The 19922-nt window shown below is 39.2% G+C and overlaps 1 protein-coding gene across 2 annotated transcripts; it reads right to left on the bottom strand.

The window, feature by feature from the left end:
• Positions 1 to 41: 41 nt before the first annotated feature.
• On the bottom strand, positions 42 to 19068 carry nsd2 (nuclear receptor binding SET domain protein 2). 2 transcript variants are annotated; one of them, XM_051917462.1, is made up of 24 exons: positions 18821 to 19068; positions 16440 to 17179; positions 16096 to 16288; positions 14302 to 14462; positions 13726 to 14187; positions 13538 to 13618; positions 13274 to 13445; positions 11238 to 11297; positions 11002 to 11111; positions 10745 to 10841; positions 10502 to 10620; positions 10181 to 10291; positions 9976 to 10099; positions 9692 to 9892; positions 7067 to 7246; positions 6774 to 6930; positions 4795 to 4997; positions 4602 to 4705; positions 4149 to 4418; positions 3949 to 4065; positions 3554 to 3695; positions 1782 to 1888; positions 1286 to 1481; positions 42 to 1112 (listed from the first exon to the last, which is right to left on the bottom strand). In XM_051917462.1, exons 2-24 carry the CDS (start codon positions 17163 to 17165, stop codon positions 802 to 804), a joined length of 4404 nt encoding a protein of 1467 aa, XP_051773422.1. In that variant the 5' UTR covers positions 17166 to 17179; positions 18821 to 19068; the 3' UTR covers positions 42 to 801. The 2 variants fall into 2 exon arrangements, with proteins under 2 accessions (XP_051773422.1, XP_051773423.1); XM_051917463.1 differs by lacking the exon at positions 18821 to 19068 and adding an exon at positions 18763 to 18817.
• Positions 19069 to 19922: the final 854 nt, after the last annotated feature.

Genomic DNA, 19922 nt, shown 5'->3' with positions numbered 1-19922 from the left:
AAAAAAAAAAAAAAAAAAAAAAAAAAAAATCACACCACAACTGCTTCAAAAAGCTTTATTTCTCGTAAGTATCACAAGAAGCCAGTCATGATTTGCCGTTTTAAAACTCTGAATAGGTAGATTTAACATCCTAACGTCCTGGTTACTCAAACTCAAAAAAGAGCTACAAAAATGAACCAAGCTATAAAAAAAAAAAAAAAGAAAAAAAAAAAAAATTGTGCTGCTCTATATTTATATGTACTGACTCTAAAAATTGAATTCAAGGGCTACCCATAGTGTCTTATTTAAAGATACCACTTGTTAAAAACAAAAACTTCTGGCACCTGTTACTAACAATAAATCCAGTATTATTATAATTTTGGTCTTTCATATACATTTCCATATACATATCTACTGTTTAAAAAAAAAAAAAAAAAAAAAAAAAAATCTATGCCAAGATTCATAACGGCGTAAAAAGGTTTCAAGTTTGGCGTCCATAATGCTGTTTATTTGAGGTGTTCAGTCTGTCGGCTCTGTTGTCTATTTGGCAGTGCATGCGCACACACGCACACACACACACACACACGCACATACACACGAGTGGAACATGAGGAGGCAGAGTGAGTGGAGGGAGACCTGATTCGGCAGCTCTGAGGAGCTCTACAGTGTTAACATGCTTCCCTGATCAGACACGTACAGTGCTTTCAGCTTGGCAGAACAGTCACATGACGTCAATTTCACTGAATCATTTGGGGCAGGAGCTGAGGAGGAGGAGGACAGGATTAGTGGGAGGAACGGCAGGTTCCATAGTTCGATATCCCACTACACCTCAGCGGTCTTTCTGGACCTCTTCTTGAGAGGTGCTTTGCTGCTGGTTTTGGCCTCCGTTCTGCGCCTGTACTTGCGTGGTTTGGTGGATGAGAGTACTTCAGCGGTGTGCTCCACCGGGGTCTCTGCCTGAGGGCGGATATCGGAGTCTTCATGTTCCTGGCAGCAGAGCTGGCCCGTGAGCGGGTGCGATCGCAGCGCCCCCTCCTGGTGAGCCTTGCAAAAAGAGTTAGGGCACAGCTGGCAGAAAGCATCGGAGTTCTTTCCGCACACGTCACAGTGATGCCAGGGACAATCCCAGCGACCTGGAAGAAAACACGGAGCACAAATGTAAAAGTTGTCAATGTTTATCATCACATTTTTAAAGTCAGTACTTTTGACAACCCTAGGTGCGATTAATCATGATTGATTACAGATGTGCGATTTAGATTTTTTATTTTTTTAAATCGACTACATAGCATTATAGAGTAATAGTTACCAAATGGTCTCTTGGTGCGGTCTAGGCAGGAAAGGTGATAGGCTTTAGTGCAGCCCTTCTTGTCACACAGAACCAGCTCTCCTCCATCACCGCAGCGGAAACACTCATCCTCAGACTTCTTGCCTTCATTCCGGGACCTTCTCCGCTTGGGCTTTTTCTTCTGATGCTTATTTTTGGGCTCAGAAGGATGACCGTTCTGAAGTTGATGGGTGAAAAGCAAGTGTCAAGGCTTTTAGACTTACATATACATAATTACTTTTTACTCCTTGAACTGGATACCAAAGTAGTTATTATGTAGCAGATGTTGTTATCCAAACATGTAGTACAAGTATTATAGGGACAAACTTAGTGTTAAGTGTTTTGAAAGGCATAATGGTGATAGCTCGCACTTTACAAGGCACAAACCTTCAGAAAACCAGGCCTGAGCTTTAACCACTATACCACGCAGCAAGACATCAAAGAGGCAGCTGAAATAAAAGGTATTACAGTCACTAACCTTGGGTCTGTCACCTAGGAAACCACTGCAGTTGGGCGCTCCACAGCGGCACACAGTCTTTTCGTTCCCAAGACAGTCCAGGTTATAGTTAAAAGTCAGCTCAGTGCCTGAAAACATTGACATAAATGGACAATTAATTCTGAGGGGGAGAAAAAAAAAAAAAAAAAAAAAAAAAAAAAAACATGATTTGGCAACAAAAGATAGGTGGGGTGATAGCAAGAAAATTTAGTAGATTTAATTTATAATTATTTTCAGTGTTTCCCATTAATTAACTGGTGGCGTGCCATAGTCTAATCTGTCCCACCAGTTTCATTATGAACCGAAAATATTTTACAGCTTTTTATAACAAAAGACTTCTAAAATTGTATTTTCTGCCATTCTCAAACCAAATGAAACTACAAACAAATTTTTTACAAACAAAAGTTAAAGCAAAGCGTACTGTGTTCACGCAAGCAGCTCTTTATCCGGTGTTTTTATCAGACAACCTGTTTTCATAGAAACTGCAGTTTTCCATCAAAATAAAAGCTTGAGGGTTAAACTCTTGCAAAAGATTAAAACACTAGTAATTTTATTATATTATAAAAAACAAATATTTATTTATTCATGATTTAACACCATATCATTAGCAATGGCTGTACTTATGGCAATGTCAACAGTATTTAAAAAAAAAAAAAAATTCTCATTACAATATCATTTCAATACATTATTTACAATAATATTTTTTTCTTAAGAAGCAATCAATATACAAAAACATACAAAAATAGCAACATCAATGATATAGAATCTTTCAATTTAATTTGTGATAATTTTTTTGAAAATCCTTCCAGGAGAGACCTTTTTAAAAAATGAATAAAAACATTGTCTAATATCATATAAAATTCCATTTAAATATGTTTTACATGCAAATTCTTACACAAGTCGCAAATTGGTTTCTCTTCTACTTTCAGTAAATATGAATGAGTGAGTCTTGAGTGACCAATTCGACATCTCATACACACAACCTGGTCATGTCTATTTTCAAAATAACAGTAATTAAATCCTTGATTTATTACTGGATTTACCTCATATAGTCTTAAAAAAAAAAAAATCAATTTACTTAAATATTAATTTACATTTATTTTACAAAACAGACACAATAGTAATATGCATTACTGTCTTAAGGATAATAAGTTTTATTAATAACTTATCATCCAAATTGTCTGAATCTGTCTGAATCTGAATCCAAAACATTGGAGACATTTTACTTAAATTTGGTCACTGAAAATGGGTTGGAGCTCTTAATTTTGTTCTCAAAGGGATTAATGCATTTAGCTTTAAAATGTACATAATTTTATTAGAGGGACCTACATCCACCACCCCCCTAGATTCACAAAATCCTGTGAGAAACACCAAATATATAATATTTTTGTCTTTTTCTTAAGGCAATATTCAATCTTGTTTTTATGTTTGTTTGTAACTCTGAAATTGCTTAAATAGGTGTTTTCCCCCCCAAACAGAGGAGCCATTATTTCAACTGCTATTTTGCTAAACAGATTCTAAATGTTTCATACAAGTAAAATATACTAATACTCAAGTTAAAATAATTTTTTTTTTTTAAATGGTGATAATTTGTTTTTTACATTTTAAAGTTTAATGCATTATATTTATTTACAAAAAACATATAGTAACACGCTAGTTAATATTAGAGGGAAAAAAAAGTCATTTAATTTAATCTATGAACCAGCCTTACACAAAAATCCATCAAATCTCTTATTTTCAGAATGTGAGCTCACCAGAAGGGATGTCACACACGGCAAACAGGCCCACGCGTGTGTCTCCATTAACTGTCCATTTCTGAGTCTCACAGTTGGGCTGGCAGCTGTGGTTCATGAAGCGAGAGTAGTTCCCTTTGGGTCCCGCATCTATAATCCGATCCTGCGCACAAACAGTGTATAGCACGATGAAGGAAGAACAATCACAAACCATTATGCTGTCATGAGCGTGTTATCTATGGCATGATCTGTAATACTGGGACCTTTAGTGCCACACAAAGCTGCTCAGTGACACTCCCAATGCAACACTGTTTCTCTGTTATATAGGGTCCAAACATGCCAAAAATCAGGCATGAGCCCCATACATGAACAAGCAGAACAAGCAGAGCAAGCATGTACATGGCGCCTTTATTTACCTTGTCAATAGTGAGCATATAGAAATGTGTGATGTCGTTCTCTTGAGCGTATTTGATTCTGGCTCTGCACTCCTCCTCATCTATCAGTTCACCCACATATTCATTCACGAATTCCCCCTGAGTGACACACAAACAGCCAATCAGCAATCACATACAGTAAATCTCCTTTGCTAAATGTTTTCAAAAGCTAGCTGACTTACTTTCTTAATGTCTCGCATTGACACCAGGCCCCAGCCTTTGCCTGCGGTGCGGATGATCTTGGTCTCGGGATAGAGGCGTTTGGTGAAGTCCTGGTTTTGGCAGCGTTCCCCAGCCGGACACACTTGAGGATGGCACTCGTACAACAGCATGCGGTTCAGACACTCAGACTCAAAGCTGCAAGGACGCTCATCTGACGGCTTACAGTTACACTTGGGGATCTCAGAGATGTCTGCGGTGTAGACCTGCACTCGTCCACAAGGCTTATTCACCTAATAATAAAAAATTAATAAATAAAACCATTCAAATAAATAAAGCTATTAAAATCTCTATAAACAGACTTGCCACATTCAAAATGACTAAAGAAATTTTCATGGACTGGAAATCACACTGACATGTCCAGGTTTTCCAAGACCATGGGAATCTTGTATAAAGATCATAGTGAATAGCAGTACCTTGATGTACTTGTAAGGAGGAGGTTTCTTGTTGTTCTCCTGAGCCTCTTTGGCCTCCCTCTCCATCTCGATCTCCTTAAAGCGAGTTTCTGCCTCTAGCAGGGCTGCACAAATGGATACGGAGAAACCATTTCACAACAGCACTGACAATAATGAGATTATAAATAAGGTAATAAATGATTTGTTTTTTTACCATTCTTAAAGACCTTCCCAATGCCATTGTGTTGGTATTTGCTACCCCTGTCCCCCTCCATGTAAGGAAAGACTCTGCCCTGGTGTGTCCAGAAATAGTCTTTAGAGCCAAAGAAGAACACGGGGAACTCTCCGATCTCATGACGCAGGTGCTGGATGTTTGTTGGGATGTTCTTAGGGTGACGGATCTCTGCAGGCCACCATCTAGAATTTTAAATGAGGTCAAAGGTTAGGGCAGGGAAATTGCCTCCGCAAAAATGTAGCCTACAGTCATCTGATCATTTTCTCAAGAAAACGTGAGTGGAGCTTGTTTATGCAAAGTAGGTCACCTGATATATTTGCCTTGGCTATATATCTGTCCATATTTTGTGTTTTTCTGTTTGGTTGACAGGTGATGGTAGCTGGACTTTTAGGCCACGTTCACACAGCAGCAGAATACGGTTGTCAGTCCTGTATTTGAGTCCTTAATATGGTTCCGTTCACACACAGTACGGTTATTTACGGGAGTGACAACCGCATTCTATAACCGAACTCACACCCGTAAATTTTCAGGACTCACAACCGCATTCTCAGAATATTCTCGCTGTGTGAACGGAACCGCACTGAGTTGTCTGTCACGTCATACAGTGCGTTTTGTGTATGGTATCGCTTTCAGTAACTTACTGCGACAGAGATGAGCTGTGTGTCATCTGAAGGTGTTAGATCCAGTCACTGTTCTCCAATGGAGCGGCTCCCATCAGTTTTGTGTTTCTTTTCCCAAATCAAATGCCGCGTTATGCATGAGACATCGCAAAGGACGTGACACGTGAGTGCGACAGTTAAAGACTCCGGCTAGCGCGTTTACATGCTGAAGTTTTGATGGATGAATTCGCGGTTCAATTGGTCTCGTCATGTCAAAAGTGATAATACATTTCAGTTTTATGGACTTCGCCATCTTTAACATTACATTGGTCACTGTCGGTATAGTTACTAGTAAGAGAATACAGGCTTGACTCTCGTTGCAGTGTTCCAGATGCTACTGTAAGTTGCTGTGTGAACATTTCAAGACTCACACCTGTAAGTAAATGCGGTTGTCAATCCCAAAAACTGACAGTGTGAACAGTGTGAACACCTGAGAGCAGACTGTGCATGATGGTTTGTCTGTATCAAAATCTTATGTCAGTAATAGGGTTGGGTATCATTTAATGATTACAATTCTGCTTATCAATTCCGATTCTTATCGATTAGTAATTTCGATTCCAAAAAGGTTTAAAAAAAAAAAAAAAAAAAAAAAAAACACACTTAGATATTGATGTAGATATCTTTTGTTGTTTGATTATTATAGAGACGGCAGCACGAATTTTATGCTGCTGTCACTTTAAGAGCAGCACGGATCCAATATACTGTTACACATGCGTTTTCTTTGTCAACTGTTACGTTCACATAAGACATAACAGACTACGTTTACGAGGACATTTTGACATGTGTGTGCATATGTCCGTTCAAGTGCAAAAACACGCAAAAGAGAACTCAGGTCAGTATCACGCACTATTCAGTATGAGAGGCGGCTTTCTGTGTGCATGTCGTTTTGGACTTGTGTGCAGCACAGAAAACAGCGCGCAAGTCTTCTTGGTCTAAAATCATATTAAATCACTTTTTCTGTGAACACACTTTGGATGTGTGCGCAGCACAGAAAACAATGCGTGGGTCTAGCACTTGAATGATTTACAATAAGTTATTATTTAGCTATATTAAGCTATATATAGCTATATTAAGTCATATTAAAATGCACAGTGTTACTAAAATCGAGGAATTGAAATTAATTTTATAACAAATATCCGACTCCTGACCTTATGTATCCGATTTTCGATTCCCAACCCTAGTTAGTCATAGCGCTCTTTAGCCTTAGCAACCACCAAAATAAAATAAATAAAAATCTGCTATAAACAGATGAGTTCAGTAAGTTTGAACTGAAGGTGTGTGGTGCTGTTAGAGACTGACCTGTAGTTCCCCAGTTTAACCCAGATAACATCTCTGTATTTGGGTTTCTTCCCTGAGCGACAGTCATTACAGAACCAGCTGCCATCAGGCATAGCGATGTTCAGACAATCAGGGTGAAATGCAGCTGGACATGACTCACAGCACAGCAGACGGCCACCTTCAACACACAAATTTTATAGAGTTTTATTTATAGAGTGCCGTCATGTTTAAGTTTGGATGCCCTACATTAAAAAAAAAGGAATAAAACAGAGCTTAATGATGACAGTCTTGAATAATGACAGTGGAAGTCACACCCTTTGAGCAGATAAAGCACCAGCTGACGTTGACGTGAGAGTGGTGACTGTAGCCTTTCTTAGCCCTGAAGTGGTTTGTGCACACAATGGCAGAAGACGACAGCATCTCACTGCCCGCAGCAACACACAGGTCTCCAACATGATAGGCAACGGGACAACGCAAACAACGCATCATCTTTCCTGCAAGGGGACAATGGGAAATGTATTAGGTGATAAAACCAACACCAAGTTTGAGATTGATTTAGCGTTTTCATATCATTTAACCTATTAGAAGCGTGTAGAGTTGTTTTTTGTTTGCAGTTTGAATTAAATGAAATAAAAGGTCCCACATAATACATTTTTAAACTGTACTTATGAAGAAAAAACCAACAAAAAACAATCTACTACTTGTGTTCATGTTGTATTCCAAAACTCTTTTGCTGCTATTGATGTGGGCTACAAGTAAGGTTATATGGACAGGTTTCATGTTATGCTTAGGTTTAAGGGGGAGTTGATGGATAGAGGAAGAGTTAATGGTGAAATTATACATGTAATTATAGAAATAATTTAGTCAGGGCTCCATACTAACATTTGAGAGCAGTGGCGCTGGTGCCACAAAGTTCTGCAGAAGGTGGTGCCAAGCACCTGATTTGGTCATTTAATCAGATTATTTTTTTGCATTTATATTCACTGGAAATTTGAGAGTAAGTACTGAGCTTGAATTGAGATGCAGATAAATTAACAACATTAACGTGCAAAAACATTTTTATAGGGAAAAAAAAAAATGTAAATATTCTACTCTTATTAAATGTACCATACTGAACTGACCGACAGCTTGAGTAATTATAAAAGGAGCGCTCTCTACTTGCTTTCTGTGTAATTCAGTCATAATTTGAAGAAGTTTTTGGTTTTCTTGAGACTTTTCTTACTTTTCCATATATTAGGGAGTCAATAAGTGCTTCTCTGCCACCATCTAGTGGTAATTTCATGTCAAAAAAAAAAAGTTTCGTTTGCCTAGAAGTGTTAGTTTTCCTTCATCTTTACAAATCACCACATTAAAAATAACATTAAAACTGGATAATATTTAGCGCTTTTAAGTGCTGGAAAAAGTGTGAAGCACTTTAAAAAGTCATTGAAAAGTGCTAAAATTTCACTCTCAAAAGTTTGCATGAACCCAGAAATTAATAATGTAAAAGCATTCGAGTATTTCTGCCACAATAGGCCTTTATCACAGTACGCGTGTCGTCACATCCGGCAATGGACAGGTGCCAGTTTTGAGAAGAAAATTATACTTGTTTAGTTTAACTTAATAAACTTCAATAGTTAAAACTGTTTATTTAGACTTACATGATATCCTACTATGTATGTCATCTTTCATTTAAATGTGTAACATTATCTGAGCGAGGCGATCATCAGCACTGCCGGTGTACTTACTGCATGAGATTAATGAGCAGCTCAAGTTACCGCCAGAGGAATCATCGGACTGATTTCATTTTATTTGTAATGTTATTTTGTTTATTTTTGTAATATATAACCACCCATATTGTCTACAGTATAATGCTATCCAATATTGCACTCAAACATGGAGGATATGATTCGTTTACGATAATCAAACCAGTAATTTTTGAATAATCATCTATGGGCTGGACATGCTCCTTTAGTTAAACAACTTCAATTTGATGCCAGCATCGTAAAGTAAGTCCATAAAGTCCATATTTTAAGCTTCGTCTAATTAAAGCTCTTTAAAGTGATATGTTGTTTGTATTCTATTTTTGCAGTTCTGCGATAAAATAAGGTGATAAGACTCATACAGAATGGTTTGGGCGCTCCCCTTTAAATATTTGTCAGAATATTATGACGCCTTTTTTCTTTGTTTCACAATACTCAATTAATGATTGTAAACAGAGGTTGGTGTCTTTAGAATAAGTATCTGTGCTAAATTTTACAAAAATAAACCACAACATTTGTAAACCATAAACTATGGGCACGGCCAATGTTAAAGGCTGCAGCGGAAGTTATTTTACGCTAATACTTGAAGCTTCTACATTAAATCCATGGTGATTTGTGGATTGGGGAGCCTTGTTTGTGGTACAGTGTTTCTCCTGGTTTCTACGTCAGTGTTATTTGAGCTGCTATCTGTGGTATAAAGCAGAGAATTCTGCGCTGAATTTGAATGCTTTCCACTAGATCTCGCAGTGATGTTATTAATTTTGCAACTAATTCAAACACTTTCTCACTGGATTTCCCAGCGGTGTGTACTGCGTGGTAAGCAGTGTTGCGTGATCGAGATCGGTGCACGCTGAACTCCCGCTACGCTGTCTATTATTGCTCAGTGCTGATAAACGGTTAAACGAATAGCGCTGTGCGCTATTCACCAGTGCGACCTCTAATAAAATTTAGTCGCACTGGCAGAAAAATAAGGCCATTTAGTTGCAGTCTGGAACGCTGTTAGTGCAGGTATTTTTAATTATAAGTGCAACATAACATGCATGTACACAATAAGTGCATTGTATCAAATTATTCAATTTAATTTAAATGTCAGTAGATAGTAGTTAAACACTTAATATAAATGTGTCTTATTTGGACCCACTTAATATTGCATCGAATTTGCTGACAGTGCGTAAACATTCAAATCAGTTTGAGTACCTTTTGTGGCCTTGCCAGTGCCACGGCCGCTGTAGTGGCAGCTGAGGCAGGTGTGCAGCGGGCAGCGGAAGCCTCGGTTCTCAAACACAGTCAGAGCGCTCAACCGCACACACGCTTCATGGTAGAAGCGGCCACAGTGAAGAACACAGCAACGCCGCACCTCTCCTTCAGACTTCTTACAGGTGAAACACACATGCACACCTGAAAAAGTGAAAAAAATTATAGCTCACAATAGTGACACAACATCAGTAATATCATAACAACATGGCATCAGTGTATCTCACCTGAGCTGCAGGCAGTGCAGAGCACCTTTTCTGCGGATCGCTCCAGTCCAATACAATTCAGGTGATATGAGCCACAGCACTGTCCCTCACACATCACTAGATCCTCCCCAGTCTGCTCACACACCTGTAGAACAGCAACACAAATCACACTCATGCCACATCATGCATCAACTCAAGTTGAACACCTGACAGACAGGTCACTCACCAGACACACGCTTTCCTTTTTGGCACCGGCAGTGCGTTCGGTCTTTTTTGAGGGATGGGATTCGTCTGTACTGTCACTGGGAGAATCGGGTCTCTGCTCACACAGCGAACTCTGAAATATGGATTAAAAATATTTACTTAAAGGACATTTTGCAGGCAAGAGCAACGGAAAACATTAATTTACAGTTTCAAATAAAGTTGATTATTCAAACCAAGAGACATGACACATTTTTAAACTAGATTACAAATAGTCAGTTTCCAAGTATGATATTTCAAGTATTGGAGAAAAAAAAAAAAAAAAAAAAAAAAAATTTTCACACACTTCTGGCTCAGGGTAAGATGATGGGCGGCGCTTCTTAGATGCAACAGGTAACGATTGGCTGCCTGACTCCTGTTTCCGCTTCCTGACACGTTTGACTTTAGCAGGAGACTCTTCTTCACCTGTGAAACAAAGAAAAACAGTTTTAGAAACAAAGAACTCTAAAAAGAAATACAAAAAGGACACAAAGATAAACAGTATTTAGACTGAGACTTTTCTGTAGCTCATAATAGTTTGCAGATTTACTTGGGGATTTTTTAGTTTGTTTCCTTCTTTCATCCCTGTCTGCTTTCCGCCTCCTCCCCCTGGGTTTAGTGACAGCGGCCTCAGCTGATGATGCATTCTGACAGAAAAGGAGGAAGAAAAGGAATATTATTTTACTGTTGAGTTATAAATTGAATTTTAAATTATTATTTTATTTTAATTTTGCATTAATTATTTAAAACAATTAATGCTAAAATATTTCAGCTCGGACTAATGCATGGCATTTTCTCTCTTATCACCTTTTGGCCTTTCTGCTTTTTCAACTCCTTTTCAAGCTTGGTTTTCATTTTAGGCTGCAGTGCCACATCCTCCTTTGACTCTCGTAAACGCTTGTAGCCTTTTTTCTGTCCTGTATAAAGCAGTAAGAATGCATGTTTATCATTTGAAAACTTTTGAATTTTAGGTTTTTCCATACCGTATATCTTTTCTATAAACAGCTGAAGTGTTGCAACTAATAACGAAACCACCCACATACCTTTAGAAGCGCCATCCTCCTTCTCCAAGAGTTTTGGGCTTAGCACTGATACCTTTATATCTGATAACAGAAAAACAGAAAATTACATGCCACAGCCGCCTTGAAACATTAAGTGAGGTTTTTTTTTTTTTTTAAAAGAAGAGCATAAAGAGATGATGAATGGTTTATAATTAGGGGTGGGTGATATGGCAAAAATATCTCAATTTTTTTCAGACAGGATCACAATCCACAATCTTATCACGATTCTTTTTCATGCTAGTTTTAAAGGGTTAGCTCACCGAAAAAAGAAAATCCTGTCATTAATTACTCACCCTTATGTCGTTCCACACCAGTAAGACCTTCATTCATCTTAAGATATTTTTAATAAAATCTGATGGCTTGTGAGGCCTGCATTGAAAGCAAGTTAATTTAACTTTCAAACACCCAAAAAAGGTACTAAAAACATATTTAAAACAGTTCATGTGACTACAGTGGTTCAACCTTAAATGTTATGAAGTGACGAGAATACTTTTTGAGAGCCAAAAACACAAAATAACGACTTTACCCAACAATATCTAGTGATGGCCGAATTCAAAACACTGCTTCATGAAGCTTCGAAGCTTTTGTTTCGAATCAGTGGTTCGGAGCACTGCCAAAGTCACGTGAACCATTGAAATTTCGAAACACTTAAGGCCTTTGCACACTGACTCCAAAAATTTCGTATTCGTGATTCTAGAAATTCGTCACGCACAGAGACCTTGCACACTGAGTCCGATGCGTATTAATGAATCCGTTGCGAAAAAATTCACAAAACAATACAAAATGGAGTCTTCAAGCAGTAAACATGATTTACTGAAAACAGCAAACTTCAGTAAACTTCTGAAAAAGAGAAAAAGAAAGAGGAAATATTGGGTCCATCCAATCCTGAGTTTACGTAGAGAGGAATGAGAGTTCCACCTCACCAAGGAGCTGCGTGATTATCCCGAGCATTTCAAAGTTCAGGATGTCAGTGGCTCAGTTTGACGCTTTGCTAGCGATACTGGCACAATCTGTCTTTATATTCTGTCTCTTTGTATTCCGCACTTTGTTTGTCATACAGTGCTACTGCTCTGTGCTGTAGATGACGTGGATCAACTTGTCAGATGGCATTCGGGATTTTGGCGTTCGCTTGCCTTGTACGGTGGCTCTGAATTGTCAAAACATCTCTCAAAATGCGTGCCACGGATGTGAAAAATGCAGAAAAATCAAACCTGATCCGAATATTTTTATGACAGACGAAAGTTTTGGAGTTTGACATGATTGACATAACATGAGGTCGTATTTATTTTTGAACGTGCGAAAGTTTCAGATGCGAATTTCGGACTCAGTGTGCAAAGACCTTTATGACATAACGAAGCCTCGTTTACTGAAACCACACGACTTTGGCAGTTTGAGAATGTTTGCTTATTTGGATTATTTGTGAGATATTTGGATTTTATCAAAAATATCTTAATTTGTGTTCCGAAGATGAACGAAGGTCTTACGGGTTTGGAACGACATGAGGGTGAGTAATTAATGACAGAATTTTCATTTTTGGGTGAACTAACACTTTAAATACTATTTTGCAAGTAACTGAGCAATACAGCCAAACTAATTTCCCTTTTTTAATAATTTAGCCATACAAGTTTACAAAACAAAAAAGAACGACAGACCAATTAGGCTAAAATAAGGGTGGGCAATATTAAAAGAACTTATTTCAGTACTCACACGCTTGTCAGAACAGCGTGCAAATAAGAAATTGAACTGGTAAGGCTTTAAAACGCATGCAGATAAACTTTACCGCTGCGTTGCTAAACATGTGATGTGAATGTACATCACATTGTACAGTATGTTGGGACGGGGCACCAGAACTGCAACTGATAGAATGCACAGAAGCAGATCGTGGAGACATTTTTTCATTCACAATCAAAAATCGTAATAAATCACCCTTATTTATAATGCATGTTTATAACATATAAGTTATTTAATTGTTTGCCCATTACAGTTTTTAAATTTGTGCTTTAAGTTACATGTCGTACCTGAAAGTCCAGGATTAGTGGACACAGCGTTTAAAGTGTCAGAGATACTGACGCCTGCTTTTATTTTCCTCTTCTTCACTGAATTTGGTGCTGCAGGAAACTTCTGTCTGATCTGTCTCTGTTTCTTCTGAGGAGCTTTTAGCTGAAGGTCTAGATCAATACAGAGCAGGTCCTTCAAATATGGAAAGATAATATTAAAGTAAAAGTGATTACCACAAAAATACCACAGAAACACTGATCATAATACAATGAGACAAAACACACTTTTTTCTGGTAAGTCTGTTTCCCAGCATTTGTCTTTCTTTTCCTCTGGTGCTCAGGTGTCTCTGATGAAATGCAGGAATCCTACAATGCCAAGATTAGAAATATTACATATAAAATCCTCACAATAAAATCCTAATCCTTACCCTACACAGAGCTAAACAATGCCAATCATATCAAATGTCTGCTACCTGAACAGCAGACTCAGTCAGAGGGATCTGTTTAGCAGAGGAAGCTTTTGTCTTCTTATACTTCAGTGTTGTGCCACACTGTCTGCGGTGATCCCTCTTCACTGACGTTTTAGGTGCTTTTTTGGGTAGGGTGGTTTTCCCTGATGAAGTGCTGCTGTCTGTGGGGTGGGACAAGAGGCCTGGGATGGTGGTAGGTGTGGTGGAGTTGGGGCTGGAATGAGTGGAGTCTGGGGGAGTGAGGCTGACAAGCTCTTGAGACTCCCTCTGAGCTTGGTCTTGCTGTGGTCCCTGATTGCGTTGTGCTTGTAGCTCTTGTAGCATGCGAGGGTTGAACTGGGCTTTCCCCTTTTCATAAACAAAGCTGAATTTGGCCAGTCGCTCCTCTATTAGTAGACCCAATGCTTCTGTTGCCTGTAACACACCTATCTCCCACTGTTTCCGGAACTTACGAGGAATTGCCCGCTGTAGAGAGCACATCAAAGAAGTCTGAGACCAAGTAGTATGAAATTCCCACAAATGTATTGAATAACTCCCCCCCCCCATTAGTGAAAGATATATACACAATATTTACTATACCTTTCTTCCACTGATATCAATGGGTAGTTTGTTGCTGCGGCTAAGTGATTGGTACTGGTGTCTTCCTGAGAAGGTGACTATGCTCTTCTCAAAGACATATCCTCTCTCCGGAGCATCTCCGAAGTACTGCACATGATACAACAATCCTGTGCGGCTTTTCACTGCCAAAATACAAAAATATCTATAAAAATTTAAGAAATCCACTTCCTACAGGTGCTACTTTTCTCATGCTGCCATGTTGACAGTTGGAAGCAAGTCCTTCTCTCTGCTTATGTTAGCTCAAGGTCACACCTGCGCAAACAATTTCCACAGGATCTGTGCTCTCCCCTATCAGAGCTTTCAAATCATCTTTTTGGACCAAATGTAAGTTTTGTTTTTGACAGGGTCACAACTCTTCTCTCAGCTTTTAGCTATCTGCATCCTCAACTAGAGGTCTGCACAGGCCTAAAAACTGAAGCCTGAACCCGGTCCGTACCAGAGATTGTTTAACCCAACCTGACCCGACCGGTACAGTTACATTTTAAGTCTGAAGCAGAACCTGCCAAACCTGAAGTCAGTTTCTCACAGAAAATACCTTTTTGCAATATGCTGTATTTTAGAAATTCATGCAACGATTAGTAAACCAATACACGTAAAGAAATAGTTTCATCAAGACACAGCGGCACCCCCAGCAGTCAACACCCTGGAGCCAAAGAGAAAAAGCACATACTTACCAATTATGAAACTTTGCTGGGTGAACAGGCGTAAGAGTCATATAAATTCCTCCAGAAATCAAAACAAAATTCGCAGTGTTGACAGTAACGAGAAAACACTGCTGTCATTTTTCCACCAACCCAAGAGATCCCGCTCATCTTCCATGTCATGTTTTGCTTGTCGTCTGCTGTGTTGTGACCGAAAGACCGCGAGACAAAACTGTTTTGCTCAAGTGCTCTCGGGCGCTCCTTTGGTCACAACGCAGCAGACGGCATGCGAACATATATATATTTATGATTGTTGGCCGATACATCGGTGTATCTCTAGTCAAAATACTTTCAAAAGGTGATTTACTAAATTTTGATCGCTAACATAGACATCAGTGTTTATATCTGAACTATAAACTTTTATCCCAGTACTTCTGCAATAATTAGATTTTTTCTAAGATAGAAATAATGATTCTGTGTGGTGGAAAAGACTGTTTGTGAAGCGATTTTATACCTACATGACAACAGCTCTCTCTGGGTCAGCGGTAGGGCCAACGCAGATTTGAATGTTTTGCTGTGATCGCACTTGTCAAAGGTTTAACAGACATAACGATCTGTTGTCATTTAAGAATAAGATTGTGTGGGTGTTTGAATCGAGATCGCGATCTTTTAACAATTAAGTACTTCTTGAACTTAACCTTTAAATCCCTCAATGACCTTTCTCCTTGTGTCTCTGAGCTACTTTTCCTTGCTGTCCCCTAGATTCTGACTCTCCTCCATGGGTGGTAAATCACGCAGTGTGCCATGGCACCTAAACTCTTTTTTTCTCCTCTCACAGAATTATTTTTCAACATTTGACTGCTATTTTTTAATCAATATCTCTCAGTTAACAGTTACAGTTCTAGTAATGTTATTGATTGAGCTGTCTGATCCAGGCTCTTACATGTCTAAAAACAGATCATTAAGAAAAGGTGGAGCCAATGTTACAAAAGCATCATACTGGCATGCACTGCCACAAACTGACAGTAATTGAGTAAGAGAGTAATGATGCAAATCTGTCGTGGTTGAGGATAGCACTGAAAATCAGTAAGTCAACTGATCTAGCACACCTTACCTTTTGACCTATAGTGCAAGTTGAACTCTGGGTCTGCAGTGATCATGCATGGCCACCATGGATATCCAGACACTTTGGTCCAGATAACATCTCCGGCTGAGTACCGCAACTGGTGTTGTGTCTCAGTACCACTCACTTTTACATCATCCACATCCTGTGCAACATCACTCACTTCACAAACAGACACAGGCTGCTGTAAAAGAGAAATCAACAACTGTAAGTCTCAAGAATAGAATCCCATCTACAAGGGATAAACACATTTTCTTTAAGACAAACAACTAATTTTGTATTAAAAGGCAACTGAACGAGGGAAACATGCAGGTATGTGTGCCATTAAGCTATACCTGGATAGGGATGGGAGTTACACTAGCAGGTATCTCGCCATCAGTCTGCTCATTAGTAGGAAGAACGCATGGTTCAATGGTGAGGTCATTTGAATTTATGGTGGTTTGCAGAAGAGGGGGTGGAACAGAACTCGCAGTAGCGCTTAAAATCGGACGTCTCCGATTTGGTGGCGTTCTCTTCCTCACAAGCCCCCTCTTTTTCTTTCGTCTTTCTCTCCTGCCAGTTGGAGAGGACAGAACACCTTCTGACAGTCTCAAAGGCGCATCTGTCTCCTCTTCTCTCTCCCCTTCATAATCCGCTCCGTATCGGCTTGACTTCCCACCTAGATTTACCACACATTTGGTTATTTTGAAAGTGAGTTCAGGAGAAACACTGGACTTCCTTGGAGGGCTGGCATGTTGAGGAAGAGGCTCCACCCCTTTGAGAAGAGGCTGTGGAGCTGTGGCAGCACAGAGCTTTGGAATTTTGTCTTGATCGCCATTTAACAAGCGGGAAGTCAGGTCCTTTAGCCGCTCGTGGGTGTGGTTATGACCAATCATCTGCAGAACACTTTCTTGAGGTGTAGCCGCCAGCTGGGTAGCAGCTTTATCCATGAGCATAGTAGGGTCAGCACTCCCATCACCCCGACTTTTACATCCTCCAGGTGAATCAGACGGCTGTTTCATGGTGGTAGGACTCCTGGGCTCTGGCATTGCAGGCAGTGAACTCCCCTTACTGTCTGTCATTACTAACCAGGGGCCTGAAAAACACAAAATGAGAAAAATAAATGAGAAATTTAGATGTCCATGAAAGCAAATGGAGCGCTGCAAAGGTAGCTAACGGACAAACTAGGTCAATGCTAGTGTATTAATGTTTGTTATGGTACTACTATTAAATTGTTAAGTGTTTATATTAGAGGTTTCCTTGGTTAGAAAAGGTTTACAACTCGCGTTTAAAAAATATGGAGCAGTATTATAAGAAAAAATAGTGTTAAATTCTAATACAAACTACTACGTTATAGGACAACTTCGAAACCCAGGCCCATTTTGTTCATGAAGTAAACTAAATTTAAAATAATAAAATTATATATATGTGTCAAACAATAAACAGACAAAGACTTCGATAAAAAAAAAATATATAAATCGTGTTTACATCGTAAATATGTATTAAGTGTTCTGTCCACTGCACCTGTGGCGACTGCCGCGAGCTGCAGTTTCTAAATAGCTACAAATAAAGAAGTTACAGTTCGTGTGGGACACAGTGGTTAAGTGAAAAAATAATTGAGTGGGTTATGCCGAGGATGGAGTATCAGAGCTGGAATGGTTTGGTCCCACCATTAAAATGGCTTCCGTGGAGGATTGGCAGTGCGCGAGTGGGTGGCCAGCCGCTTTAATTCAGTTCAATGCACAAACCCCAAATGAATCCTGAAAAAAAATGCAATAATACAAACCAAACGATTCGATACAAAATGAGCACTTCGAGCTTTCTATCAATGAAATATCAAACGTATCGCTTTTGATTTGTAACATGCACAACGACAATAGACGAATCAGATTTTAAAACCGCACAAGTACCAAAGCTTTATGTAAAATAGAGACTGCTCAAATGCAAATGTCCGTTCAGTCCGAAACAAGAGGCAGTTATCGAGCTATTGTTATTCAGACTGAACGGTCAGGATGCCTCGTTAACATCAATGAAGGGAGCTTATGGATGAGTCACTGATGGACTCGTTTAACCGCCCTAATAGAGCACAGCAAAGTGAAAGAAAATAACGTAAGATAATGCAGATAATAAACGTTCACAGCGAAATAAAACTAAAACGCCTTCGTGGGAATTGCGCTTTCGGTAGAAACGCTGCATTGCCAGACAGATGCAAGGAAATGTATAAACACAGTGGAGTAAAAGATATCAAGCCGTGGGCTCGTGAAAGTAACTGTATAGAGCTAATATGATGTTAGCAAAGAAATGGCTCGACAGAACACAAAATACTTGAGCCGACCCAAACATTGCTACGCTATTAAATATTTAATCTCTGAGGAGGTGTCTGGGGCTGTGACACACGTTATACCCACATGGCACAATTTATTAACTCGCTGGAATGATTTACTCTTCAAACTGAAGCTGACAAACCTCGCGAACTACAGCTTAGCCAGCTAGCAAGTGAGGTACAGCTGCAGCTGCCTCAGTCAGTGACATTCTACAAAACGACTCGTTTATCCATAAGAGAAAATCTCTAATATCCCACCCCAGCGTGTAATAGACAATTCCCCCTAAATATGAGGTGCCAATGACTCATTTCTGTGGGAAAATAAACCTGTTTACAGCATCTCCATTACTCCCGACCTGTATTGAGGAGCTTGCGGGAAACTCTCTCATCCCAATCAGCGCCAAAAATACTCACATCCGATTGGCTGACACGCGACGGCACAATTCAACCGGCCTTTTCAAATATCACTCTCTTCGCGGCTGACTCTCCGTTGAACATCTTCACTTATCCCTGGCGTACTCCAAACTTCATCGCAGGTTCGTGGTTTAAGATGAAGCCATGGGATTCTGAGATCATCTGTTTTTGTTTTTATTTCGAAAAATGGCAAAGCGACACAGATCACTGCGCGAGGAATTGAGGAGGGCAATTCTCACCATGTGACGTCAGATGCAAGAGGGAGGGAATTCGTTATCTTTGTTGCCAGTTGCTCGTAGAATATACGGCGAATGCTGAGTCTTACGTTATTGTATTCAAAACAGCGATAATATTTTGCCATTTGTTATTTGTAATTGTTGGTAGAAGATAAAATAATATTGGAATGTGTAATGTCCGCTTTAAATATTTCTTTATTTATTCGGTTAATAAGAGCTGAGCGCAAAGTCGATTTGTACATTAACAAGAGTGTCTGGCAACCTGGAAATAAGCGCGCCAGACTGTGTTGCCATGTCCGCTTATTATAAACTACTTTTGGGGCTTGTTGATTTATCAAGTTGACACGATATGGTGTTGCGCTTTTGGGTTTATTTCCTAAATACGCACGCGTAATAGCAGTTGTCCAATTCCCAGCTCTGCCTGATCTATGTTGTGTTGTATTTGAAACATTTATTTGATTTTTAAAAGATGGACAGATGCTGCAATGGACAAGACACGTCCATTGCAGCAAATACAATGTTTTAGGTACATTTATTTAAACAATGAAGCACATAATTATTCCCTTTGTAAGGAAAAACTGAGGTCGCTTATTTATAATCATTTTAATGAGGTAAATCATGTATTTGGAGCGTATTTTATCAGACCAGTTTTCTTATTTTTCTAGTGAGATCTGGCAACAATGGCGAAAAGGCCCGTATCATAGACCTCATTGGCCAGGGTTCACAAACCATAAAATGATTGCCGCTTCAAAAGCAGTATATACTCATTAAATTTCCGCTTATATACCAATACTTAGCAAGCGTTTATGTTTGTAAAAACCTTATAACATACTTGAAATAAGCCGCTTGTACACAGGCTCATTGTG

The sequence above is a fragment of the Ctenopharyngodon idella genome, chromosome 13 (genome assembly GCF_019924925.1).
Source record: "Ctenopharyngodon idella isolate HZGC_01 chromosome 13, HZGC01, whole genome shotgun sequence".
Taxonomy (NCBI): domain Eukaryota; kingdom Metazoa; phylum Chordata; class Actinopteri; order Cypriniformes; family Xenocyprididae; genus Ctenopharyngodon; species Ctenopharyngodon idella.
The sequence above is the reverse complement of the archived record's forward strand: the minus strand, read 5'-3'. Positions and strand labels throughout refer to the sequence as shown.

Coding starts and splice junctions, on each gene's coding strand:
- nsd2 (XM_051917462.1), bottom strand. CDS start 17,165: ATGACAGACAGTAAGGGGAGTTCACTGCCTGCAATGCCAGAGCCCAGG. Junction 14,188..14,301: donor TTGATATCAGTGGAAGAAAG/GTATAGTAAATA, acceptor TGCTCTCTACAG/CGGGCAATTCCTCGTAAGTT. Junction 4,706..4,794: donor TGGGAAGGTCTTTAAGAATG/GTAAAAAAACAA, acceptor CCATTTGTGCAG/CCCTGCTAGAGGCAGAAACT.